General features: G+C 49.3%; 1 protein-coding gene across 6 annotated transcripts in view; it reads left to right on the top strand.

Annotated features, from left to right (window-relative positions):
* The window catches only part of Ssbp3 (single stranded DNA binding protein 3), a 136,698-nt gene that overhangs the window by 59,806 nt on the left and 49,374 nt on the right, over positions 1-27,518 (top strand). The window contains exon 1 of one of the 6 annotated variants that reach the window (XM_032901066.1): positions 15,654-15,758. The exons of the other annotated variants lie outside the window; for them this stretch is intronic. Coding sequence (XP_032756957.1) covers positions 15,669-15,758 — 90 coding nt within the window. The 5' untranslated portion in view covers positions 15,654-15,668. Of the gene's footprint in view, positions 1-15,653; positions 15,759-27,518 lie in introns of those variants that run through there. 6 annotated transcript variants of the gene reach the window in all.

Raw genomic sequence — 27,518 nt, 5'->3', positions numbered from 1 at the left:
GGAAGTAGCTGGCTGTCTACTGGGTCCAGCTTGGCCATATTAGGGAGCGCCGGCTGTCAGGCCCACAGAATGCTGACAATGGAGCCTGGGAACAATGCTGCGTGGGAGGTGTGTGTGTGCTCGCCTCCTGACCTGAGTAACATAGTTTATTTTCCCCCTTTGGTCCCCAGTGAGCACCTAGCCTGGCCTGGGTGCGCCTGACCCTTAGGAGCTAGAGCTTGCTGTGGGATAGCTGAAGAGTAACCTGAGCTGGGCTCTCCTTCCTTGGCCAGGGTAGAGGGGCAAGGGGACGTTCTTGCAGCCCTTGTCAGGTATCCACTCCCTCCTTGCCTGTTGTGTGTGGAGGGGCAGAGAGGAGAGAACATCCCTCACTGGTAAGCTTAACTATAACTAGCCTTTGGTGATGGGAACTGTGGTGGGGGCATTTGAGGATGTCTTGTGCAGCCCAGCTGTCTTGCAGGTGAGAAATTGAGGCCCAGACTGGCAGCTTTCCCTGGCCCGGTGTCCTCTCCGGTCATTGGTGGCAGTCAAGTCTAGAATTGGGTCTTGTGGCCTCAGGTCCCAGGCCTCCGTATTGCTGTGTTTCATTTGCTGCCAGTCAGATGAAAGCGCGTGGTGGCTGATAATCTGTATGCTTAAATCCGCTGCTTCTGTTTGCTTTGCTTTGTAAGAACTGGGACCCAGGAAAGGATCACAGGGTCATGTCTCAGTCCTGCTCAGAAGCTGTGTGATCTTGGGGAAGCTGGATAGCCTTTCTGAGTCCTGATTGGTTGGGGTGAGGTGATATTGATTCAACCCTCAGTAGCCTCCAAACCTGCAGCTCTATGACTGTAGCTTTCATGCAAGTGTGCAAGCCCTAACTCAAGGTTGGAGGCTCTGAGTGAGTGCAGGAACCATGGGAAAGCCTACCACCCTTCCCCGTGCCTCTGCCACCTCTCTCCACCTGGGTGCTGTGGGCACAGGCTGCTTGTGGGTGTGTATGAACACTCACACCGCCCCAGTCCATTGGCAAGGCCTTGGTCAGACTGACAGCTGGACACAGGCAAGTACCAGGTCCCCTGTGTCATTTGTGGATTGGATTCCATCCATCCTGGTCTTGGGCCTGGGACACCCTGCTTTCCATTAGATCACAGGTATGGGGTGGAGGTAACCTCAGAGCAGACCGGGAGTCACTGGCTTCTCAGAGTCTCCATTGTACTGTCATGTCAGCTGTTTACACGGTTGTCACTCTTTGTTTTTTGCCTTGACTGGGAGGTTACATCCTGTTTTATGTAACCTGAACCCAACTATCTGAGCGTGAAGAGCAGAGCTTTTTTTCTCCTTTTTCTTAACATAGGATATCCTAGGCCATGGCATCTGGAAGTGCTTGGGCACCTGGTTTGAGCAGAATTCATGCATGCACACACTTTTACAATATAGCATGGCTGTGTTCAGAAAATACTCCCGTGTCTTTTTTTTTTAACTAATTTATTTTATACACATGGGTGTTTTGTCTGCATGTAAGTCTGTACACCACATGTGTGCCTGGTGCCTACAGAGGCCAGAAGAGGGTGACTTAGGTCCCCTGGGCTGGAGTTAGAGATGGTTGTGAGCTTCCATGTGGCTTAGAGAATCTGGGTCCAAAAGAGCAACTGGTATCACCACTGAGCATCTCCCTAGCACCCCAACCGCCCATGTCTTTCTGTATCAGGTATTTAGCTGTAGTTTCTATGTTGATGATGTTAACATGCAGATGGTATCAGGCTGGGACTTGGGCTATACCACACACAGGGACAAATGTTGACTTGGGCTTAGAGTGAGGGCATTTCTAAGGGTTTTCATGTCAAAGGCACTTGTAGTGGTGGATGTTTGTGTGTTTTTCTTGTAAGTTGACTACACCATCTAACAGTGTCTTTAGTGGTTATAATCACACCTTTCCTCACCATTGCCAGGCATTGCCCACATGGCACTGTGGGAACTCTGCTCTGTTCCCTTGGAGAGGTGATCTCTACTCCCACTTCCTGTGGGTGCCTGGGAGGGGCAGCTCCATTTTTAAGTGGTCTGTTCTGACCATCAATCGGGTCTCTTCATGGCCTGATTTTGGTAAAGGTGAGAACCCCACCCACGAGATTCTGGGTGGTTCTGCCTTAGAGAGTTAGGCTCTGAAAGGATTATTCCCCCACCACGTACAGCCGGAGATGATTATTGTACTGAGATTTGGGCTGTGTCAGCAAGTGATGCCTGTGTGGCCTCACCTTGTGGGTGGCAGACAGGGAGCCCCGAGAGCTTCTGTGTAAATCTTGTGGACAGTGACTGAATGGGAGTGAGGGACCAGACGGCTTATCCTTTTTCCTGTTTGGTCCAAGGGGTAGCCAGTCGACATGGTCTTAGCATTTTTGACTCTGCTTAAGGAAGAATTTGATAGCATAAAGGCAGGCAAAGGGAAAAAGGATAGAGAGCATTGGAGGAGGGTCATGGGGGTACAAGGTCAGGCACAATATTGGTCCTCTGTAAACTGTAGGCAACTCTTTCTTTAGGGGAGGATAGCACCTCCTTCTTGCTCTGCCAATACTAATGCCCTCTGTGTGGTCCTCCTCTGTAGGGGTGGCAGCTACGTTATTGATTTTTGGTCAGTGTGCTGAAGTTGCCAAGGATGTACCAGGATTATCTGGGATATTTGGTTCTTTGTTTAATTAGTTTCTAATTTTAACTTTTAGAATTTATTGTCTTATGTTTTGTTTTTGTTTTTTGTTTTTTGTTTTTTTTGTTTTTTTTTTTTTTTTTTGTTTTTTGTTGTTTGAGTGTCTCTTTGTTGTCCAGAATGGCCATGAATTTCAGGTCTTCCTGTATTAGAATGCCCCTGAGTGGCAGAATCACGGGCATGTGCCACTAAGCCTGTCCTGAAGTCTCTTAGGGTTTTTCTCCAGCTGTAGGATAAGAAGTGGTTGTATTCCTCTGTCCTCTCCACCCCAGCCCTTTCTTTTTTTTTTTTTTTTTTCCCGGAGCTGGGGCCCGACCCCAGGGCCTTGCGCTTGCTAGGCAAGCGCTCTACCGCTGAGCTAAATCCCCACCCCCCCCCCCAGCCCTTTCAACCTCATCTGGATTGGTGGAATGAGGGCAGCCACCCAGGGCCGCTCCTCCTTTCCCCTAGTTTGGAGTTGGGGGTATGGGGAAGATCACTGTCTTACCTTGGTTTCTTGCTGCTAGGCAGAGTCCTGGGAAGTATGGGAGATCCCTGCCAAGGATTATATATCTTGGGACAGTTGACAGAGAGCTGGACCTCTGAAGTAGAAAACTTCTTTTTTGGCATCCCTTGTAGAGAGATCTCCTTGAGCCTTGTTTAGCTCCTTTCTAGCCTGAGCCCCAGGTTGAGCCTAGGGGCCTGAGTAGGAGGCTGTGGCCCTGACAGTGACCCATGTTGGGTGAGTTCCAGCCTTCTGCCACATCCTAAAGCGTAACACACTGTCGATCGTGCAGGTGGCTGGGCTGCTGTGCAGTAACCCTTGCTTCGAAGCAGGCATGCTCCTGAGGGAGGAAAGGGAGCGGAGTGATTCTGTCACCCATCTCACATACCTTTAATAATGCTCCTTGATTTAGGATTTCAGCTTTTTGCAGCATATTTTAAAATGTCAGAAAGATAAATATACAGCCTTCCTAATGTGTCTGCTTTGAACAGCGCTTTAAAAAAAGGTGCCATCCATCCTCAGGGTCACAGGCTGTTCTGTTCCTTTGCTATGGTGATCTGACCACCCTTCCCAGGGCAGTATTTTTGGTAGGGAAGGGAGAACAGAGGCAGACTGCCTCCTTCCGAGTCCAGAAGACACGTATGTGCCTAGTTCCGAGTCTGGTAAAGATGTGTAGTTTCTGGGATGCATTTGGGAAGTCTGCTATTAGACTTCCAGAGTAGGCACTGGCTTCTAGTAACTATCATCTAGCTAAATACTCTCCTCACCTGGAGAGAAACACAAGTACGTTGCTAAGCCTGTCCTGTCACTGAATTGATGGTCCTAGCTGTCTGTAGCCTGGGGTGAGTTGAGGCTGTTCTGTTAGGCACTTAGGCCAGCACTCTAAATGGCCTTTTCTGAGCAAGCTAAGATCAGGTGGGTGTTAGGTCTTGGTGAAGAAGCCACCGGAGGTTGAATCAGACTGCATTGGCCCTGGCTTCTCATGCTAGGCAAGTGTGCCACATCCCCAGGCCTCTTTTAATGTTTTCATCTTGAGACAAGCCTCATTATCTAGGCTGGCCGTGCAGCCCAAGCAGGTCTTGAGCTCCCTATTCCCCTGCCTAACCCTGAATAGTTTGGATCACAGGCCTACAGCACCAGACCTGACTGTGGTGTCTTCATCCTGTCATTGTATAGATTTTTGTAAATGTATCCTGGGAACCTAGCTGGTGATTTTTCTCCCAAAGGGATGAGAGGAACTTTTGGGGTTCTGTAAGGACTCCATCCCCTGAGCTCAGGAGAAAGTCTAGGAAGCTGAGCAGGGCCCACCTGAGGGGGAACTGCAGGGGAGCTTCTGGTCTGAGGAAGTAGCCATCACGTGTTTGACCTGAGCTCCCTCCACAGACGAGGAAGAGGAGACCTGGCGAAGGCTGCTGCCAGTTGGCCAGGGTTGCACAGTAGGTCAGCAGGCATCTGTGTCTTCCACCTGCTGCGTTAGGTGGGCCGGGCGGCCGAGGGTTGGGCAGGTGATACAAAGCCCCGATCTTAGCATATGAACTGGCCCACTTGGTTCTAATCTGTGCTCACTGTTCCCCAACCGGACCAGAGGTGGAGCACCCTCTTCTGTGCAATCTACTCGTACATGGGGTCAGGGAACGCTCCCATTCCTCTTCCATTCCCTCAGTCATCCCTCCTCTTCCCCAACACCATTTTTGAGGATCATAACATTTATCACGAGTCTTATTATGAGAGACTTTTTCGTGTTTAAAAATAAATGCTAGCTTACAAGACTATATTTGGTATATGGGAGTCGTCGTTTGCATGTAAATGTGCCTAAGGACAACAGCTCTAGCCCAGACCTAGAGGGGCCCTGACTGGAGGGAGGGCACAGGAGTGGTGGGAGGGCTTCAGAGTCTGCCTGCTTGGGACAGTTGACTTGGAGCCTTCTGGTTTGCTGGAGCCCTGTTCTTTTCTTTAGAGACAAGTGCAGGACAGGGTAACTAGCGCTTAAAAATTCATAGAAAATGTTTCTTATCACAACGTCATAATTGTTGTGACTCAGAACAGTAAAATTGCCGTTCCACTCTGCCTGTCTGCCCTCTCGTGAGTCTCCACAGCAGCTGCAAAGTCTTCAGAAACGAGAGAGAAGGAAAGAAAAAGAAAGGAGTCCAAGGCAATGCCGTATTCATGTTAACGGCTACATTTGACTTGAAAATTCTGTCCTCTGAGCCTTGAGGTCAGCACATTATGGGTGATTGATGGCTGTCAGGAGCAAGCCAGGTGGCAAATGGCAGTGGGGGAAGTGGACAGACGAGGCTGTGGCTTTCAGGGGCTTAGCAGACCCTGAGCTTTGAAAGGAACACAGTAGAAAACAAAAGCAGATGGGCGTTTGCCCTCCCCCACCCTCTCTTCTGTATTGAGCATTAGAAAGTGAGGAAGGGGTACTCATACCATCAGAGTCACATGGAGTGTATGCATCTTTTAGGGTGGACACTATCGTGAGAGCCTAAATGTGTTGGGCCTGAGTCAACTAGTCTCCCGATCCTTAGTACCCACAATCTTAGCCTAGAAACCAGGAGGCTCAGCTGTTTCCTCACTTTGCCTGTCTCAAAGACATCTTTGATGCTGCCCCCCCACCTCCCACCTGCTTCTTAGCCTCATTTCTGAGCCCTGTAGGGCCCTTCCCCACACTCTTGCCACCTTCTGAACTGAGTTACTCAGGATTATGTTTCCAACGGGCTTTTTCACTAATCCTTGAATATTTTCTGTGGTAGAAACAAATGGTATCAGACCAACAAGCCTATTTACATATGGGTAGACACAGAAATGATGGAAGAGCTTTGAATTTTAAACATTAGCTAATGAAGTTACAGATGAAGGCATCGGATGGGATGCCCCGGTATTCCGGTGGAACGGGACTTCCGGGAAGAGTGCAGACCAGTAGGAGAACAGGCGGGCTCACAGACCTCTGAGGAGTCCCTTTCCAGGGTCTCTCTCTGAGTGGCAGGCAGTAAGAGCTCTGATGCCTGCCTGGGCACTTGGCCTGGTTAAATAGATGGTGGGTGCTGGATCGGAAGGGCACAACTGCATGCTGTGTCAAGGCTGGTGAATCTGGTATCTGCAGGGTTCCAGGTTGGGCAGGAAAAGGAGGCTGAAAGCAGGCAGGGAGGCAGGAAGGTATTCCGGGTAGCTGCTGGGTGAGGCTAGAATCTTTTTTTCCCGGGGCATGGGCTGCAGTTCGTCATTTCCTCTGCCTCTGCCTCCCCCGCACTGCAGAGCACAGTTGTGTAGAGATGGGACTGGCTGTTCATTCATCCGCTAATTGTTTTGATAAGAGACTCTAATTATCCACTGTGATCATCAGATTACCCTGGCTCCAGGAGGGAGACACTAGTGATTGAGCTGCTGCCTTGCTGCCACCACCATCCCTGGTCCCTGCCAAAGGATCCTCCTAGTGCCTGGGCCACCATGCCTGGAAAAGCACCATAGGTTGTTGTTGGTGAGTTCTGCTTGCACCATCAACCCAAGAGCAGAACCTGCCGATGTCAGGCAGGCTTTTCCTTTTGATTATCTCTGTCTCACTGCGTTAAGTCCACAGATGGTTCTAGGGATCTCACCCTGTGGAGAGGAGCGCAGGGGAAACAGAGAAAAACACAGCAGTGTCTAATGAATTGACGTCAGCGTTGAGACAAATTCACATGCTTTTTGTACTGTTTGATTTGATTAAGTTCTACTTCCATGTGATTTTTTTTTTCATATAAAAGAGCAATAGGCAAAAAACAACCAGGAGGGCAGATTATAAATTAATCCAATAATTGGATCCCCCAGCAGAGGTAATGGGGAACGATGGCATCATAATTGATCTGATACAGGTATTCACACGAGTGGGAGGTGCAGCATAAGGAGTGTCTCATCTTGGAAGGAGGGACTGTGACCAGACCAGATAGGTTAAACCTTTGACAAGCCTTGGTGTGGTGAGTCTGACCTTTGCTGGTGGGAAATGTGATCCCCACTCCCCTCCTGTCTTCATCATTCAGGCAGCATCAGTGGAGCCCAGAGAAGCTGCTGAGAGAAATGGGCTTCTGAACAGCCCTGTGGTTAACATGGATCTTAGAGGAAGCACAGCCCATCTATGGGATCTGACCTGACTGGGAACAGTAGTGGTAGACAGCAATGTGATGTAAATGCCACAGGCACTAAGCAGTCCATGCTGGAGTAGTCCTCATGCTAGTACAAGGCTTTGGTCCTACCCTTTCTGACTGCTCCATTCTCAGAAGATGGACATGTCGCAGGGGATACCAATTTCCTTCCAGTTCTCATTTCTTAAGTTTCTTAATTCTGAGCCTCATTCTCCCACTAGAGTACAAAGTCAGAGATCAGTTCTTTTCTGTTCCAGGGCCCCTGCTGCTTCAAGATGTACTTTCCCCTTACAGAACCCAAATGTTGTCTTCACCTTTGGGGTTTATCTAGCTGGGGAAGTTTGGCAACACATCAGGCCTAGATAACCTGGCCTCCAGAAATCCTCTTTTAATAGACTTACTGACATCTTGGGCCTACTTGCTTCTCAGGAGCCAGCATTCAAAACATTTTTGCAGGACACATTGTAGTTCAATTAGGGCACTGCCATTAACCTGGTACTCCCACAACCTGGAGTAGCTCTGGCTGTCCTTGAACTCAGCATAGATCCACCTGCTTCTACTTCCCTAGTGCTGGGATTAAAGGTTTGCCCCATCATGTCCAGCCTATGGAATGACTTTGTTGTAAAGGGGGTTCGCCCATGGCCTCAAAGTCTCAAACAAGACCATTTCCATTTCAGGGTTCCTTGACCTAAGCATTGCTAGGGCATTCAAGGCCAACAGACCTGGTCGATAACTGGGCAGCAGACTTCAACCCTGGTTCCTGCCTTCTGCATCTGTATCGTGGGACTTACTAAAATAGGTTTGCTAAGAGAATCCAAGTAGGATTAAATGAAATGATTTTGTGATATGCTCAGGGCAATCTGGTCCTGCTGACTGTCTATAGATGTTTAGTCTTCTTTGAAGAGGTCACACAAGTCTAAGAGTCATACCACACTTAACACTGAGCTGAGGGAACACTAACCTGATAGGGGAGAGACCTCGTTTGCTGGTTCTCTCCAAACCCCAATAGTCTTTTCAGCCTCACTTCAAGGGAGTAGAAGCCAGCACTCAGGAGGCAGGGACAGGCAGATCTCTGTGGGTTCCAGGCCAGCCTGGATATTTCCAAAGGGGGACAGGGGAACAAGTCTGACAGTATAGATTAAAAACAAACAAACAAAACAAAACCAAAAACAACCTCTCGACACTAGGGTCAGTCCTTCCCACCTCTGGTTGGGGAAATGTTGCTGTTTTGAGAATCCAGGCCAACTTTCAAGCCAAGCACCTCCTCCCTGCCCTTTGCTTGCCTGGAGACAGAGAGCATGGGGGCTGGGACAGGGATGGTACTGCCTGCCTGTTGGGACAGGGTCCAGCTAGCAGGCCAGGGCAGAGGCTCTAGGTAGCAGGCTGCAGCAGAAGCATGAACACCACCTTCCAGGGAAGATAGGGAGCCTCCTTCCAGAAGCAGGACTCTGGCATCTTGTCTAGCTGGAGAAACTGGTTTCTAGGCTCCTAGGCCAACTTGCTGGAGGGGTCCTGGGATAGAGAGGCCAGGAACTGAGGCTTGGCTCTGCCTGTTTGCTGAGCTGCTGACTTTCCCCCTTTCTGTGAGCCATCTATTATCTGTGTATCTCTCGGCCTTTTACAGAGCTAATTAAACCCTCCAGGTACAGTTTTAGAGCCTAGAACTTTTTTTTTTTTTTTTTTTTTTTTAACTTTCCCAACCTTTGTACTTTGTGGTGTGCTGGAAGTTTAATTGTCTTGCTTAGGGCTGATCATTGAGTCCTCGAGCTGGAAAGGAGAATGGAGGACCCTGTTCTGTTCACCTAAGATGGTCCTAGTATGCCTGTGGGGCCCCCCCCCCCAAATCAGTGAAGGTGGTGTAATTATTTACCAGTATTGTTCCAGAAGGCAAGGATCATGGCTTTTTATTTTATTCCTCTTTCTCAGACAGAGAACTAGCAGAACAGAGGGTTTGTTGTTTAGGTTAGTGTGGGTCGAACCCTAGCATGTCAAGTAGGATGTATCAGAGCCTGCATGTCCCCCTTAAGTAAGACTTAATGAATGCTGCTTATAGAAGTACGATTTTGGGGACCAGTGACCCATGGTGTCTGCTTTGTGTCAGGTGCGCTGTGTTGGTTTCCAGCTCTGCCCGTCATACCAGCTGGCTTGACTCTGGGGGCAGAAGTGGGTTGTTACTTTTTCTTGAGCTTTGACTAGCTCAGAGTCAGGGACAGTTGTAGGCCTCTGGAAACCAGGTCTGTTCCTTCCACTCTTTGTGAGTGGAGAGTGCTTGCCTGTGGTGTATACCCTTTGTTTCTGTGTGGCCTGGCCAGGCAAAGCCTTATGAAATTAGGTGTCATCTTTGGTGTTTGTGCCAAGTGTGCATATTGTTAGGTGGTGGCCATCGAGGAATAAACTGTCCTAAGGCTCCTGCAGGGGCTGAGTGGTGTGCACAGAGGAGTGAGCAGCCTCTTCTTCTACAAGTATCTGCTGGCCATGGCTTAGCTTTCCCATACCATGAAACAGGCAGGGCTGCGGTGGGCCTTGGCTACCTCAATAGAATCGTATAGTCCTTTTCTGTTCTGTTCACTGCCACAAACTGCTGCTCTTTCCTGGTCTGTCATGGTCCAGCCACTGGCGGACAAGAGGACTGGCAGAGAACAGAACCTCAACCAGAATTTCCTTGTTGGGTGCTTGAAGTCAGAGCCATAGGATCCTACCTCCGTGTTCATTGCATGCTAAGACCTACTAATTTTTCCAGTCTTGAACTGAAATAGGCAGGGTGGAGTGTTCTGTCCTATTTTTTTCTAACCTCTTCTCAGCCTACTTCCTACTTTTCCTACTGCAAGCCAGCAGTGCATAAAACATGGCCTTCCTTGTCCAGCCACCTTTCCTGATTGGCTAAGGTCTCTCTGCCACCCCCACTGCAGAGGACTCATTATCCATTTGACTCTGATGAACCAACCTTAGCTCTGTGTTCCTCATCCTGCCCTAAATTCTCAACAGCACCTAGAAGATAGCCACATCTGAGGGAGCAGCACTACTGTGCTTGAAGGGCTTTCCTCCTGCATGTTAGTTAGCACACACCCTCTTGCCTTGCATATAGTCAGTCACCCCAGGCTAAACACCCCATCCTTCTGGTCTCCACTCGAGGAAACTGAAATCCACACAGGTGAAGAATTCCTGGACTTCGACCTGACCCACACTGCTGTTTGCAGAGGTTCATCTGGGTGAGACTTACAGCTTTGTGGGCGACTCCTGCAATGCAGATTTGTCAGGGTTACCATGGGTACGGGGCAAGGAGCCTAGGGCAGGCCAAGGGGAGTACACACAGCTTCTTGGATGGCCTCACTGTTTTAAGATTTATTCATTTATTTATTTTATGTATAGGTCACTCTGTATGCACACTAGAAGAGGGCATCAGATTCCCATTACAGATGGTTGTGAGCCACCATGTGGTTGCTGGGAATTGAACTCAGATCCTCTGAAAGAACAGCGAGTGCTTCTAACTGCTGAACCATCTCTCCAGCTCCATCAATGGTCCCACTTTTGTTCCTAGTTTCCTGCTGCCAGAGTTGCCTTTTAAAAGAGATCTGCCTACTGCCCCTTATCTGGCATCTTGAGAAATCCCCTTGTCTGTAGGGTGAAGTCCTCTATGCCCTTTCCTGGAGCCTCTAAGGTCCTGTGGTCAGCATCTTTTTCCAGCCACCCCTGTCTCTCCAGCATGCACAGAAGGTCTCCTTGGAGTTCACCCAATCTGTTACTGTGCCTTTGCATAGGAGCTTTCTCTGCCTGGTGTAACCCTTTCTCCCAGTACAGGTTTCTCCTTATAGCTGGCCACCAGGGCATTTCCTTGGCAGAGACTTCCTGCCTCCTCACACAGAATAAACTGTTCACTCTCGCACTCCTGCTCATCCCTTTCAGAGTCACTGGCTGAATGCTTACTGTCTGCCAGGCACCATACTGACCCACAGGGGTTTCCCAGGCAGCCTCCTGATCTTGTTTCTTGATTTAGTATTCTCGGTCCTTACAGTCTTTCCTTGAAGTCAGAGCCTTCTCTGTGTCTACTGCAGGAGGACCACCATCAGCTTCCCAAGTAACTCCCACTTTGTCAGGTCCTGGTGTTAACTTGCAGCCTGTTTGTACTCACCCTTCTCTTTGGATTCTTTGAAGGTGGTCCTCCCTGTTTCCTGGTCTTTTTAACCTAGAAGTGCCAATGTCTCTCATCTCAGAGACTGACTTCTTTCATCTGACTCGTCCCCTCCACTTGAAAACACTAGCATTTGTCAAACTTTCCCCACCAGACTGGAAGCCCCTGAAGGGCAGGGACAACCCAGTTCACCTCTAAGGTTTGTCCCTACCCCAGGTATGAAGCCAGCGCTGTCACAGTATGCAGAGTTCTGCTGTCTTTCTCCTGTCTAGACCTGAGGAGTAGGGAAGACTCTCTATCTAGATAGATAAAAGGGTTTGAAACCAGTGTCTTCAGCATTGGTCCCTAGAATTCTACCCTGGCCACCTGCCTCCCTCAAAGAGAAGAGGCCAACAAAAGAACAATAAAAATACCTCTTTCTTCCTTCACAACTTTTTTTTTTTTTTTTACAACCCAATAAATTGGTGCCAAACCTGCTTCTGGCCATTTTCCTGGAGGTAGTCATTGTCTTCTTGGAAACTGAGGGTTGATCATTAACAGATTGGGGGTTGGGGAGAGCTTGTAATACAGGTAGTGGGCCTGAGGGTGCACCCCACGTGGGCTGTCAGGAGCTGTCTCTTCCCTCAGGAGAGCCTCTTTTCTGTGGATACTACATCTTAGCATCTTTGCAAGTTTTATCTGAGAGGAATTCACCTGGTCCTGGCCTCTCTTTCCCTCCAGCCAGCAAAAGCAAATGTTCCTAGTACATGAGCAGCAGCAGTGTCAGGTGCTGCTTGTAGCCCTGGTCCTCCAGTATGATGGGTTGGGGTACGTGCATGCGTTGTGGCGGGGGCCTACTGGACATGAACCCTGGACCTAGGAGGTGGGCCCATCACTTAGAAGGAGAGAGACTGGAACCAGTTCCTTGGAGCTCTGCTTCTTCACCTGCAAGAAACAGCCCTTCCTTCCTGGGTTGTCACAGGGAATGAACAAAGGCACCATCTTGTTGCCCGTTTGCTTGTTTCCTGGCCCTTCCTCGTTAGGAGTGCTCTGCAGTGTTGAGGTGGTGTTCCTAGGGTTCAGCTGGTTCACACACAGAATGAGAACTCGCTGTGGAGGGGGTAGAGTGACTTGTGGGGTCATTGTGCCTTGTTTGTTGTCCTCCCCATCTTTCTGTCAGTGCAGTCAGCAGGGGGCATGTGGCAGTCTGGGAGATGTCACCACCTCTAGCCTGGCAAGAAGGCTGTGGTGGCTCCTCTTCTGGCCGCCTGCCTGCTCTGTCCCCACACATGTATGCCTGTGTTCTTGCTGTGCATCCTTCCCTGATGGCACACTCCATCCCCCACCCCAGCCACTCCCCACCCCCGACTTTGGGGTGTGAAGATGAACTAGTGTGACTATAGCTTGGTGTTTTGGTGTCTGAGAAAAGCAGAATTGGCTCAAGCTGCTTTCTCAGTTAAGGGGATTTAAGAAGAAGGAGAAAAAAATTAATCCTACCCTGGTGCTCAATCTGACACCTTCCCTTTGAGCCCCAGATGGTTCATTGGGGTAGAAAGTTGGCCACGGCTGCTGTAAGGGAACTGAATGGTTTGTCTCTGTACATTGGAAATTGAGGCTCTCAGTTACGTGCACAGTTTGCTCAGGGTGTGTGTGTGTGTGTGTGTGTGTGTGCGTGCGTGCGTGCGTGCGTGCGCGTATGTGTGCTCATGCATGGGGTAATCATGTATGTGCATTGTGTGTGCACATTGTATGTATACCCTGTGCCCAGAAGTTCCCCACTGGTAAGTGGCATGCTTCGAGGTGTTGGTCATGTAACCCTCCTTGTTCATTCACCTTGGTTTGTGTCTCTCACCCAGTTCTTCACCCCCTGGAGGGGTCTAAGCTAGGTAGGTGGTGTGGAAGTTGGGGACACAGGCCTAGCTGTCCCCTTACAAACAAGCTCAGGCAGTAGAGGTGAACTTTCTCCCTGTTCTTTCCCTGTCACAGCCACTGGCCCTAACAAATGCTCTCCAGTCTACACTTGTGACTGTGCTTGGTTGCCTTTTCTTTGAATAAACATGCTTCCAGCTATTCATAATTATGTTTTAATGGCGACCTTAGGTTTTACTGAAGCATTTCCTTATTGGCTAGTCCTTCCTGCCCTTCCCTACCATCCTGCACTATACATAAGACTGCAGCAAACACCGTTGCCATTCATTCTCCATGGTTTCCTTGGGATAAATTCCCAGAAGTGAAGTTACTGGATGAGGAAAGTTAGGCTCATTTCAAGACCCTTAAATTATTTTGCCAATAATTTTTCAAAGGGTTATCTTGAATTATACTCATACAAGTAATACATAAATGACTCGCCCTAACTATACTTTCACTGTTTTTTTTTCTTTCATTTTTAGAAGGTTTTGCTAGATGAACAAATCCTAGATAGCTGTTCATATAGTGTTATAGCTCTAACTTACCCACTGACCTCCCAGCCTGAAGCCTGCTTCTGTTGAACTTGGTACACTCTTCGTTACCCTGTTTTCCAAGGCATAAGAAGGGGGTCACAGGTAAACCACATGTGACCTCGATCCCTTGTGCAGGATCAAGATGGCTTCCTGTGTTCTCTCTCTCTCTCTCTCTCTCTCTCTCTCTCTCTCTCTCTCTCTCTCTCTCTCTCTCTCTCTCTCAGATATGGCAAAAAGGAAGTTATGGCCTAGAACACCTGAGTATCGAGGAAGGAGTACCCAGGGCTGGCTTTGTGCACCAAGGTTCTGTGGAGACCCTGATACATCATTCTGTTCAAGAGTATTTATGGGGCCTCTTGGGCATCAGGCTCAGTGGGGACTGGGAGATGGATAAGAGCCAGCAGTCACTCCAGGCAGACAGAGTCACACACAGGGAATTTCTATATGACGTGACAGATGGCTGGATAGGGTGCCATGGATGATCAGGGCCAGAGTGACAAGCTCTGCCGTTCTTTTGTTCTTGAGATTTTAAACTCCCTTCCCCCATTCCTGCTTATTAAGGGAGGCTAGGCTACTCTTCCCTTCTTGGCCAGTATGTAGGTAGCTTTCGACTGTATGGGTTTTACACACCAGGCGGGACAGCTTCCTCTGTCCTGGTGTGAGACCCAACGCTACAGATTTCTGAAACACCCTTTGGCAAAGTAATTCTAAAGCAGAACCTAAAGGAATTTAAGTTGAGTATTCTTGTCTTGGCAATTGTAACTTCTCATCTAGTTAACTCTTGTGTCTGAGCACTTATCCATGTGTCAGGTGAGGGTCCAGCTTGATGACCATGGCTCTCCCCATCATAGTGTGTGATCTAGAAGGACCTTCTTAAGGACCTGAGAGTGATGTGGGGAGACTTCTTCATTCTGATTGTCCTTGGTGTTTGTGCTTCACAGAAGGCCCTCAAAGCGTTTCATTTTACTCTCCCTCCTACTCCTGCCAAGTAATTCTCTGCCTGGAGACTAGGCCTAGGTCAGGAGCTGGCAAGGAGGAGTCCTGGACTCATAAGAGAGACCTGGCTCCTGGCTCCAACTCACTTCCTTGTTGCCTATGTGACTTGGCTCCCTCTGTCCCATCTCAGCCACTTGGTTGCCTCCTAGGTCTAAAGTAAAGGCCCTCCCACTCCCTGCTTCAGAAAGCTTAGCTCTCTGAACCTACACTCCAGGCACAGGGCAGAGGTGACACTTGTAGAGGGAGGGATGCCTAAGACCTCACACTTTATACTTTCCATTCAAGGTCTTGGACATTGACTCCAGGGCACCGCATAATACAGTGGACTGCTGTGTATCCCTTGCTCACGGGTAATAGCTGAGGCAGAGGCAGACCAGAGGCAGAAGAGCAGGCCTCAGACTTTTAGAGGAAGATCCTAGGGCTGTGCTCCCAGTCTGCCTTCCATTGTCCTGGAGCTATAAGCTACTAGCCCCCTCCCCCAGATCTTCCTCTGGAGAATAAACTATCAGCAGGATTGATTACCCTGCAGGTCCCTAGGCAGCTGTCTCTGGCCTGCGTCTGGAGCTGATTTCTGTGCCTTGTTAGACCCATTGTCTTGGATGGCTCATTTCCACAAATCAAAGTTGGCTTCACTGCCCTAACCCTAGTGTGACCCCAGATGCATGTTTGTTCATCCCATGAACACTTCCTGCTTAGAGGGGAGAAAAGCTGAAGTGCACATGAGTTAGCGCAAGAGCCACCTCCCTGCTCTGATGCAGACAGGATGTTCCTTCCCATCCCAGCCCGTCCCTGGCCTCCCACCTAGGCCTGCCCTTCTGAAGTAGATTCAGAGAGGACGGATATGTTCAGGAAGTTGGAGCCATCACCTGGCACCAGAGGGGAGACTCATAGCTTAGTGGCTCCTATAAGGCTCTGTGCCACCCACATCAAGGTAGGAGCTACAGGCCTCGAGACCTGGCAGACCCTGGCATGGGCAAGTAAGTTTGATCTAAAATACTGGCAGCAGCCTATTGGCTAAGTTTGTAGCACAGGCAACTGAGTGGATCAGTGGTCAGCGATGGCTTCCTTCCACCTGGAGGGAATCACTGAGTTACTATGCAGGGGTTATGGGGAACTGGACACTGCTCTGGGCTGGGGGATTTCAGTGGCCTTAAGTTTGTCCCTTCTTGTCAGTTTTTTGTTTGTGTGTATGGTGGGTTTTGGTTGGTTGAGCCTGTAAGATACAAAGCTCTCAGGATCCACCTGTTTTCTCTCCCCAGTGCTGGAGTAAGAGGGCATATGTGGTCATGCCTGGCTGTTTGTGTGTGTGTGTTCATACTTAACACAGCAAGTGCTCTAGTCTTACTGTTAGGACTTTTATGCTGACAGTAATTTAGTTTGTCCTCCACTTGAAGACCTTAGAACTTGGCGGCCGTGTTGGGGTGCAGAAGGCCTGTTCCTTCAAGGCAGTGAGTGGCTTTCCTCTTTGCCTCTCTCCCCAATGGTGATGGGAGGATAGAAGCCAGGATGGCTCAGCTCTGTGGCTGGCTGACTCACTTCTGATTAGGGACCTGTGTGGCTGGCGTCTTCCTGCCATTGTTTCCCAAGCCCTTTACAGGCTCCTCTGTCTTTATGAGCCCCACAACAGGTCCTGCGAGTTAGGGAGTCCAGAAGCACAACAACATCCAGGGTTCTTCAGGAGCTGTCTCTGGCATTGTGGGCTAATCCTCACTGGCTTTTGTTCAGGAAGAGAGCCCTTTCCGTGGGTATTTTGAGTTACCATGTGTAGCATGTAGCCTAGTCTTATCTCTCAGACTTTGGAGGCTGCCCACGATCAGACCTTCACTTTGCTGCCCCCTTCTGGGACGACCAGCTCTTTACTCATGGACTGCCTTTGCCTGATCTTCCTCACCCCAGGAAGCAGTATGTCCAGCTGCAGAATTCTTATTGCTTGAGAGCTCCAGACAAACGACAGTCAGGATTTATCCCTTCTGCATATGTATACTCCCTCCAAGAGTGAGGACGCATGCTTCTTGTAGATGCCATCACCCCCAAGCCCAAATCCAGATCCTGCCTAGGCTTATCCCACCTATCCACCCAAACCTTTGTTCTTGGTGAGACCTCAGTCAGCCTCTTATAGCAGGGTGGGTCATCGCTTGTCTTGTGGTGTAGGATACTACCTACAGTTGTTTAGTAGCCCAGCAGCAAAAACCCAGGTGCCTATAAAATAGTGGAGGGAAGGAGAGGGTGGGAGGGGAGTGGAAGGCCGAGCCAGAGCTGCAGACCTTCAGAGTCCACCCCTTGTGAACCCTACCCAGCAGATCGGCTTCCCACCCAGCCTTTTCCCTCCCTGTGGTCTGGACCCACCCGGCCTTGTAGATTGCATCAGGGAGCCACTTACCCCCATTAAAACTGGGAGGGCCAGGGAGGGAGGAAATGGGCTAGGGTGTGTGGAATGTTTTAGCTAATGCAGGGAGTGCTTTTTAAAAGGCAGGTAGAATTTTTTTCTTTATAGATCAATTAAAAACCCTTCTTAAAATTAGCCTCTAGGAAGGTGTGTCAGTGAACTCTTGTGTCCCACGCTCTTTGTGTCCTTCCTAGCAGAAGCCCTTAAGAAACTTCTTTAAGAGATGACCAGTGCTTTTAAATGCCAGGTAGTGACCAAGGTAGGGGGAGCTTGCACTAGGGTTGAGTACCGTCCTGGGAGGGCGTGTAGACGAGCTGTGACTCCTCAGGGCCATGCAGCTTGCTGGCAGCAGCAGGCACGAAGAGGGACACCTCACCAGAGCTAGGCAGATGGTGTTCACCTGCTCGGGACACACTCCCTGGTCTGCAGCCCGTGGAGTTGCTGAGATAATAACAGACAGCTGCCAGCCCTGGACCTAGATCTGCGGGCATTCAAAGGCGTAGAAGTGTGCAGGGAGAAGGAGCCTGCCCAGGGCCTCCCCACCCGCCAAGCCCTGCTTTTGTTTTGAGAGTTGTGAGCCCCTCCTTTCCCGCACCAACATCCGAGCAACAAGAGCGCTTTAATGGAGGACAGTTCTGTTTTGGAAACGACAAGAAAGCTCCTTGTCAAGTGTGACCTGGCCTTTCCTTTGTCTGGCCTCCCTCCTTTGTGCCTGTCTGCAATGGGTTTTGTTCCCAGGGGCAAAGGAGCTGGGCATGGATTTGGTGTGTTCCTGGGGTTTTCTTTCTCTTTTCTTTTTTGGCAGCAGCTAAAGCTTTTGGTTATTTCTGAGTACAGGACAATTGGGGAGTTGGGGATTCAAGACCACTCCAGTGCCTTTGAGTTACTGAGTGGTGTCAGCAACAGCGAGTGGCAGAGAAGCCAACTTTCTGACCGCCTGGAGATCTCTCAGCTCATTGTATATGTGCGTAAGGACAAAAAATTTCTCATGGCCTCCAGTCCTAATAGGGGCATTTGCCCAAATATCCTCAGAAGGCAAGACTAGCTGTTTAGCCAGCACTCTGCCCTCTAGCTGTGCTCTGAAGGAACTGGTATTTCCTAGTTACCATGTTATTCTCCTCCACTGCCAAATAGGTCTGCGCTGGCCAAGGTTATCTGGACCTGGCTCCATCCAGTGTGGGCACTATTGGGGAATGGTGGGGGGCAAAATTGGATGTTACTTCCCTCAGGGCAGGGCTCAGGCCTGACTCCTTCAGGCTAAGACTCAGGGCAGCTCAGTAGAGGAGTGGCGTTAGTAAGATTATAGGATCAGCTTGATCGTCTTAAATGCCCAGCCAGCGTGTTCTGATTGCGTGCCTGTGCCGGCACCTCTGTCAGGTGTCCTCAGTTGAGTCACAGGAGCTGTGTTCTATGTGTGCCCCTTAGGGCTTGTCAGAAGAACATTATAATTTAGTTGTGGTGATGGCTCAGTCCAGCATTTCATCTCTGTCTCTAATTATCCCAAGCTAGTGATACTTGTCTCGCATGAACCTCTAGACAGAAATTGTCTTATTACACATTTTTAAAGAGTAGGGTTTTTTTTTTTAAGGTTTGTTTATTTTTTATGTGCATTGGTGTTCTTTGCATCCATGGCTGTGCGAGAGTGTCAGATCCTCAGAGTTACAGACAATGGTGAGCTGCCACATGGGTGCTGGGAATTGAACTCAGTTCTCTGCAAAACAGCCAATGCTCTTAACCACCCCAGCCATCTCTCCAGCCCCAAAGGGTGGTCTTAAATGAGTATCTCTCAGTCCAGCTCTCTAGGGTCACATAGTAAGACCCTGTCTCCAAAAGACAAAACAAAACAAACTGCAACTGAGTTTTCAAAACTGTCCTTAACCGAGTTTCTGACTTGCTAGAAACCAAAACCTCTTCTACTCTTTTTTTTTACTTTAATTATTGATAAACATCTCTGGTGAGACTTTGGGCTGTTTTTTTTTGTTTTTTGTTTTTTGTTTTTTTTTTTGAATGGAGTTGAGCTTGAAAATGTCTTCTAATGTATTTTTACAAATACAGGGAGAGACAGACAGACAGACACACCCCTGTGAAGCCTGTACACAGTGTGACCCTGATGACAGCCAGTAGGCCTAGGAAGCTTCAGCTAGAATGCTATTTGATCTTTGCTTTTTGGAACCCTAAGGTTGAAGGTAAGGGCAGAATACACAGTGGTCGGTTCCACAGAATACCAGCAGTTGTCCTTGGGAGATGTCAGGGTCCCAGCCCTATCGCCCACCATAGCTTGCTTACCCACTCGTCTCTGGTGACCTAGGTAAGAGTAAGGATGACTCTGGAGTGTTCTTGTTTGTTTTCTTTTGTTTTGTTCTCTTTCTAAACTTCTCTTTGTCAGGCTGGTTTCAAGTAATTCAGCACTTGCTAATTATGAACCTGGTGTCCTGGCCTGAAATGCTTTCCCTGTTTGGACTTGCAGCTTTCCAGTTCCAGGAGTAGATGTATGCTCTTTGACATCAGCCCAGGTCTTATCGGAGCCAAAGTGTGTATTCTCACATTGCTCCCATTCTTACTCAGCTAGTGTGTCGGGTCCATAGTCTGTGGGCAGTGTGCAAGCACAACTTTCTTCTAAGGGGAACCAGGGAGACGGGTGGATGGCTTTGGCTGGTCTTAGAAGGATGCCAGCAGGTAGTGACAGGTAGGAGGGGGAACTCCATCAGTAAGGGTAAGTTTGGAAAAGGTTGCTGAGGAATGCATGTCATATTCCACTGGGACATGGGTCAGCATATCCACACATAGGAAGGATGACGGGCAGTCATAGGAGAAGGCAGAGTCATGGGAAGCAGTTTGCAGGTAAGAGCCCTGCTAGATAAAGAAGCAGACGAAGGTTTTAAAGCGAGGACTTTTTTCCCACTGTAGTGTGTTTTCCCCAAGAGTATGTAGACTCGGGTTCGCTAGCTTCTGTTCTAAGAGCAGCTGTGGCCCTGTGCTAACCAGCAAGGGAACCGTCTGCTCTCCTGATCTGTCTCCATCCAGAGATGGATCTAAGCCATCGTTTCCCCAGCTGTGACATCTGAAAGCAGGAAATCTGAACCCCTAAGATGTGTTCTGGGCAGGTGCTATATCCCCTGAAAAAGTGAAGAGGGACCAGTTACCTTGAAACAAAGGAACCTCTCCTATTCAACCTCTGCTCCTCACTGGGGAGAGAAGGAGGGATCTTTCCTTCTCGGTTGAGAAACAGTTTAAACCAGCCATGGTGGTGACTGGTCTCAATACTCAAGAGACTGAACTAGGGGAATCCCAGGTTTGAGGCCAGCCTGGAGTACATAGTGAGATGTCTGAATGACAGCAGAGATGTAATCCCAACAGTCTCAAGAGTTGGCTCCTTCATGGTGGCACTGGTGTTTTTCTGGATGTTGGGAATATCATTGTCTGTGATTGTCTGAGACTTGCAGTGGCAGACCTAGGATCATTCCATAGGCAAGCTCTGTCTGTTCTCTGACAGCACCCACTGTTCAGCCTCTGGCCTTTCTCTAGCAGCATTCCCTGTCTCCTGGCAAACCCAGGATGATACTGAATTACAGTGACGACCGAGCAAGCCTGACCTATCGCTGCCCTCTCGCCGCTTGCTCCTGACACTTGGAGCCGTTGCCTAAATGACCTGTCGTCCGTCCGGAGCCCTGCCTGTTCTCCCCTCTGTCACATACCTCTCCCCCTGCCAGAACATAATTGGCACCTGGAGCATACCCATGTGCAGCCTATGTTTCAAGTACTTGTAGCAAGGGATTCCAAGAAGCACCAGTAGGGCAGTGAATAAAGAAACAGGATTGCCTAGTGAATGGCAGACCCGTTTGGGGTGGCTGGCCTAGTCTGTACTTCAGAGTGGTGTAAGAGCTGAGTGAAAAGGTATTCGCAGAGGCTGCGCAGACTGGAACATTTGTTACTGAAAAATCCTGGTGACTTGTGTGTGAAAATACTGAACCAAGGTCTCTTTTGGTGCCAGGACCTGTTCTGTCCTCCTGGAGCTGGATACCTGAGTGGGTGCTGTCAAGGTTCCTGAGCAATGGCACGTTGTGCCTGAGTGTGGCATAAGGAGTGGGCTGGCATGGGGACAAGCCACAGCAGGAACATGGAAGAGAGAGCAGTAGCCGGGAGGGCCTCCTGGAGAAGGAGGCCCCACCTAAGCTCATCTTGGGTCTCATGGCTCCCAGAGCCCTCTTGGACAGCACCCTCTTCCTGCGGCTCCTGTGAGGGTGCTCTTTGTGATCACTGTGGTGTACCTCACTCTTGTCTCTAATTGTGTGGTACAGTGTGTGCCTTATTACATCAGGATATAATACTTGTAGCCTGGCAGTTACCTCGTTCACTGATTGTTTCGTGTATTTATCTTGTCTGCCCTGCTGTTCCTTTTGAGAAGCAGGTACTGTTTCTGTGACTCTGATCTCTGCCCAGGGCCCAGAGGCTAGGGTGTGACTGGGCACCCAGGAGCCTGCTCTCAGGGCCGGAGGCCAAGTCCTGCATCGGCCAGGTGGATTTGACCTGTGGTCTTCTGTACACAAGCTTGGTCTCGGAGCCCCTTGCAGCCCTGTCGCTTGGAGCTTTCTGCTCTTACAGTAGCCAGCCACCACCCCTTTGTTCTGCACGAGTGGCTCCTAAGGCTGAGTGTTAGAAGGCAGCAGTGAATGGCACATGGGCTGTTTTGCCTTCAGAGGTCTAAAATAGTAGGAAATAGATAATGGGGACACAACCTCTACTTCATGCTTACTTGGGAGCACATCTACTCAGTAGGTGTTTCAATACATTTTTACAGCACCACCTATGCTAAAACCTGGGGTACCCCGGTGGACAAAATGGAGGCTCCTCTTGTCCTGTTCTCATTCAAAGCTACATGAATGTATATTCTCTTAGGAGTATGCTCTTACACACCTGGTGCTTTGGGGAGAGCAGCAGGCACAAAAGATGGGCCTATATCTCGAACCATCAGAGCCCTAAGAGACTCCAGAAAGGGATGCACCAAGTTTTTGTGTGTCCCACCCCAGGCAGTGACCCAAAGCTAAGGTGTTTATTTATATTTTTGCTTTTTAATACATGATATGGGGGCGGAGGGGGTTTAAGACAGGATTTTAAATAAAAACCAGCTGAAGGCACTACAATGGGTGTTTGGGAGTAGGGCAGCCCTGAGAGCATGTGGCTGGGTCACCCCTTATAATTATGCCTCTATGAGGAAGGCCCTGGAACCCAGGGTGGTGGTGGGCGGGGGATGCCTGGCTTCCCATCTGCTCAGCCCTACTTGGCTCTGAATGGATTAGTTCTGTTTGGGTTAGAGCTTACTGTTGTGTGTGCTTTTTAGCCCTCTCCTTGTTCTCTCCCTCACCCAGACGCCTGCCCAGGACTGTGAGCCTTAGGAGCCAAGAGGGTCCCAGTGTGGGTGAGAGAATAGTGAAGTAGCCATCATCCCAACAAGAGAAAGGTTACTCAAGTTGGCATTCTGTCGACTTTCAGGAACTATAGTTGTAGTTGGATCTGAGAAGTGTCTGACTCCATGGACACTAAAAGGGAAGTGTCCCCTGTGGAAGCTGAGGGGCCAGTGCTATCTACAGGAATGAGCACTGCCCGGAACACAGTGCCCCATAGGTTAGTTTGTGCTGCTAACCCAGGGGAGATGCAACTGCTGGTCTATCTCTGTGACTTTCTGTCATATGAAATTTGTGAGTGTGCACTGATTCTCTCTGGGCAGATGGTCCTAAGTGAAGCTTCTACTGAAGGGAACTGTTGGCACAAAATTATTAATGGGCAGCGTGACAGTGAAAAGATTGGATGTGGTCTGTTCCTGACCTTAGGTTAGTTAAGTGATCTCCAAGCCTCCGTTTTCCCAGTCTGTCAAGTGGAAATATTCATTCCTGCTCTACAGAGTTCGTAAGCGGAAGCGGCTCAGCAGCCCCTCACAGGGCGTTATTTCCTGGACGTGTAAAAGTTGCCATTTCTGGAACACCATGCCCCATGCATGGTGCAATCCCATCGTTCAAAGTGTTGTGGAAACGGTTCGATTTCATGAAGGGCTTCAGGGAGCCTCGGTAGGGTCTAGCAACTGTGCTTTGAAATAAAGAAATGTATTGTATGATCCTACTAAGCTCCTCGGAGCCTCATGAGAGTGGACACTAAGCATGTTGGAGAGGGCAGAGGCAGCAGCCGTGCCATGTCTCTCCTGAAGTCTGCATTCGGACTAGAGACTCAAAATTTCACACCTGTGGGACAATTAGAGAAAAATAACAGATGGTGTCTGATCAGATGTCCCCACTCTCTGTAGCTCTCCCAGACTGCCCCACCCTGAGGGAGAAGTAAGCCTTCCTTTTCTCTGATATCTTAGCCCAGGACAGGCCCGTGCAACACTGTATTACATGGATTGTAATTGGCCATTTATGCAACAGCAAGTGTTTACTGAGTGTCTCCTCATGCCAGGGACCTGCCAGGGACCTCCTTGGGCCTTCCTCATGTCTTTGCTGTCACCTATGCTAGGCCCAAAGCTGAGTTAACTTAGGACTTTCTTCTCTCGGGGCTGGCAATGCTTATGACTTGGGCAATGCTTATGACTGTCTGTCTATTTTGAGATAGTGTCACAATAGTCTAGGCTGGTTTGGACTATGTAACCCAACTTTGTCTCAAACTCCCAAGTGTCGGTGTGAACTGATTGGATGAACTGGTATTGGGTTGTGAGATTTTTGAGGTTTCTTTTGCAAATAAATTCTTTAATGTGCTAGCCTGTTAGTAAGGTTATAGAGGTATGGATACTGTTTGCTTCCTAGTATATCATGGTTAGAGCTGCTGTCCTCAGCCTGTGGATATTTACATTACGTTTCATAACTAGCAAAGTAGCAGTTAGGAAGTAGCAACCAAGTAGTTTTATTGGGGGGGGGGGTTACTACAGCATGAGGAACTGTATTAAAGGGTGGTAGCATCAGGGAGTGGAGAACCACCTACGTCTGATCTACAGGGTGAGATAGCCTCAGCCCACGTTGATAGTATTGAGGGGATCTTGTGCACTCATTCCAGAGCCCCGAGAGGAGGTCTGTCTTAGCGACCTAGCAGAGCTGCATGATTGTGAACCTGAAAGAGAAAAAGGCCATGCAGGTGAGGGCCTGATAGGCAGAGAGTAGCCAAGCATTCTAGAGTGGGGAAGAGCCTGAGTATGCATGCTGGGCCTAGGAGCAGGCGCCCTGTGAGCATCAGGAGACAACTCAGTTCAGAGCTAGCTCAGTGCCAACGAGGTTGTGGAGGGCTGGCCAGGCTGATCTAGTGTTGTCTGGAATAGGGCCCCGAGTAAGCCAGTGCCCTGAGTTTGCTCTTTCTGGAGAAAGGGGGCAGGACTGAGGTGAGGAGGCTGACATGGTCAACCAGGCTGGGAGGAGAGGGGGTTTAAGTCCTGATGGTATAGGGGTGGTCAGAACCTTTGATGCTCCAAACCATTGGTGAATTTGGTAGTTGGGAGAAGTGCCCACAGTTCCTTCAAACACCACACTCTTTCCTAATAAAATAAATGTTCTTGTGTCTAAGTGGGTGGGATGTATATTACATAAACAGCCCAGATTTAATAAATGTTAAAAATGAAGAAGCCACCTCTCCAAGTCTCCCAGAGGATGGCAGTATGAGAGAATTTGAGGCATTCTGGAAGGGTTGTGGGCATGCATGTCTCCTGCTACAGGCCTTAATTTTCTTTTTGGTGGAATTGGCAGGTAGGGATCATGGACCAGTGGAGAAGGTGTGTTTGTACCCCATGACTGCCTCCTTTGTTCCAGGGGTTGACGGGCAGCTCAAGTGTGTAGGGCAGGGTGCTCCCTTCTTGGCAAGTGAAGTGGAAAATGCCAGTGTCTTGCAGTGAGTCCTAGTGGGTGTGGGGTGGTGTGTGTGTGTGTGTGTGTGTGTGTGTGTGTGTGTGTGTGTGTGTGTGTGTGTGTACTCGGCTGGGTGTGCCTCCAACATCTCCCTTGGACAAGGCATGTGTGCTGGCCTGGTTGGGAACCTGCCTGGGCTTCTTTTATAAAATGCTGTTTTCCTTATACCTATCCACAACACCAAACACAAAGCCTTAGCACCGCTTAGCTCCCCTCACACACCGTGTGTGTGTGTGTGTGTGTGTGTGTGTGTGTGTGTGTGTGTGTGTGTGTGTGTGTAATTTACCACTGCTGCCAACTTACTTCCTTAGGATATATTTAGATAAAGTGAGATAATCGAGAAGTAGGACACGCGTATTTGCACAGGGATGTTTGCATACGTCATCTGTGGTGTTTTTGAACCTGATGTCCAGGAGCTGAGCTTTCCTCACCCTTTCTAATGCACTTGGAGAGAGTATAGCATCCCCTCTTGGAGGGACTTGTGGGCAGGGAGAGTGAGCCTTTTTTTGCCCAGATGAAATGCAGCTGGTTGTCCTCCCAGCACACCCACCACTGCCTCCTTCCCACAGAATGAAGTAGCTGCTCAAGGCCACAGAGAATGAGTGGGAGGGGCAGTTGCTGTGAGTCTGAATCTTAGGGCAGCCGCCTCCTGGGTAACATGGGATGGTACCCTGTAAGAGTGAATGCACTTACTCTACAGTTTGCATTTATTACAGTCTTAGGGACAGCATCCACCCCCTGCTTTGCACCCCTGCCAGAACACCTCTGTTATGTCTTTGTAGAGTGTGTGCTGTCCACGTGGTGAGCTAGAAAGCTAGAGCAGAGAGGTCCCCTCTGGCCTCCCAGGATGTGATCAGCTTACACAGGGCCGGATGGTACTCTTCTGCATTAAACCCAGGACCTCCATCTGCAAGACGGAGGCAGCATTGATGAGATTAGAAAGCTGAACCAAAAGGCCAATTAAATCTGAGGCTCTACCTGTTTGGGCAGCTGTCTAAGCCCTGACCTGCACCCACAGGCATGCTGGAGACTCTAAGAAGCCTGGCCAAGGGAGAGGGGAAGGGCTAAAGTAGCCTCACCACTTAGGCCAGTGGGTCTCTCTTCCAGGTTGTTTCAGGGCCAGCGATAGGAGGTCTGGTTCAGGGGCTTCTAAAGTCATGGCCTTGCATCTCTGCAACCATGCAGCATGAGCAGAAGTTAGTTGTAAAGGTCCCCCTGAGAATCTACAGTGTACAAATCAAGAAGTAGGTGTGCATCCTTTGTTACATGGAAGTGGAAGGAAGGGAGAGGAGGATCCATCCCTAACACAGCCTTTCTTAGGTTTCCAACGGAGAGGTATGTTGTTTGGGCCTAACTAGGAAGGAAGTTCCATCTGTTGTCACCTGTGAACTTGTTCAGGACAATGAGCTGGCCTAGTCACTGCTGGCAAGATGGGGTCAGTAGAAGGCAGAACTGGCACCTCAGGAGCTTATTGAGGGATGGATTGGGCAGTCTCCCCTAGGGTCTGCAGAGAATAAGTCTCAGAATAAGGAGTTCTGTGCCTGAGTTCCTGGCACACAGACAGAGTCTTTGGGGGACAGTCTGGGAGCATTATAAAGATCTACTCTCTAGAGCATCAGAGGACAGGTAGATGGTGGTGTTAAAGGTGTGTCTGTAGAGGACCTGACTCATACATATAGGCCCCTTTCTTGGAAGCCTTGCAAGTCTATGGGGGCAGGCAAGTTTATAAGCCACTTTCTAGAGCCAGCCAAGGCACAGACACCTTGGGAAATCCTGTCCCAGGGCTGTCTTGCCCTTACCTCGGTATGTGGACTAAGGGATCCTCAGTTCCTTCCTGTTACATAGCTCTGGAATGAGTTTCTGAAGGCCCATGCATTGCCCAGGTTTAATTAAAAATTCTTGTCTTGGGTGGAGACCATGAGTAGAATTAGACAAAAATCAAAGGAAAACAACCTACATTAGGGCAGTTTTGCCATAGATCGGGGAGCTTGTCATCTGTCAGGGATTGGTCTGCTGTTCCTGAATTCTGGGTCTCACAATGTAGGAGACCCTGGATTCGGGCACTGTTTTCTGGTAACCACTGTGACAAGAGAACAAGGAGTCTTATAGGAGTGACGCTGTGTTTGTCCCTCTTGACATTTGGGCTTATGCAAGTATGTTCTGTTCTTTGAAGTTACATGGTTATGAAGAAGAATAAGGAAGGAGAGAGAGTTTTTTCCCCAGGAAGGCCAGACTGAGCTTGTCCAAAAAGGTCTTTTACCTTGGCTAGCATAGGGAGGGCCAGTCAAGGTGTGTGTCTGTAGTCATCTGATGCTTAGTGGTTATCACGTGTAGCAGACATTGAGACCTGCTTTGCCTTTTCGGAGCTGGGAGTCTGCAAGAAGGTAGCCTCTGTCCCTGATGAGGCCGGCTAAGAAATGCTATGGCA

Source organism: Rattus rattus, chromosome 1 (assembly GCF_011064425.1).
Source record: "Rattus rattus isolate New Zealand chromosome 1, Rrattus_CSIRO_v1, whole genome shotgun sequence".
NCBI classification, from domain to species: Eukaryota; Metazoa; Chordata; class Mammalia; order Rodentia; family Muridae; genus Rattus; species Rattus rattus.
Note: the sequence above shows the minus strand (reverse complement) of the source record. Positions and strands in the feature narration are given on the sequence as shown.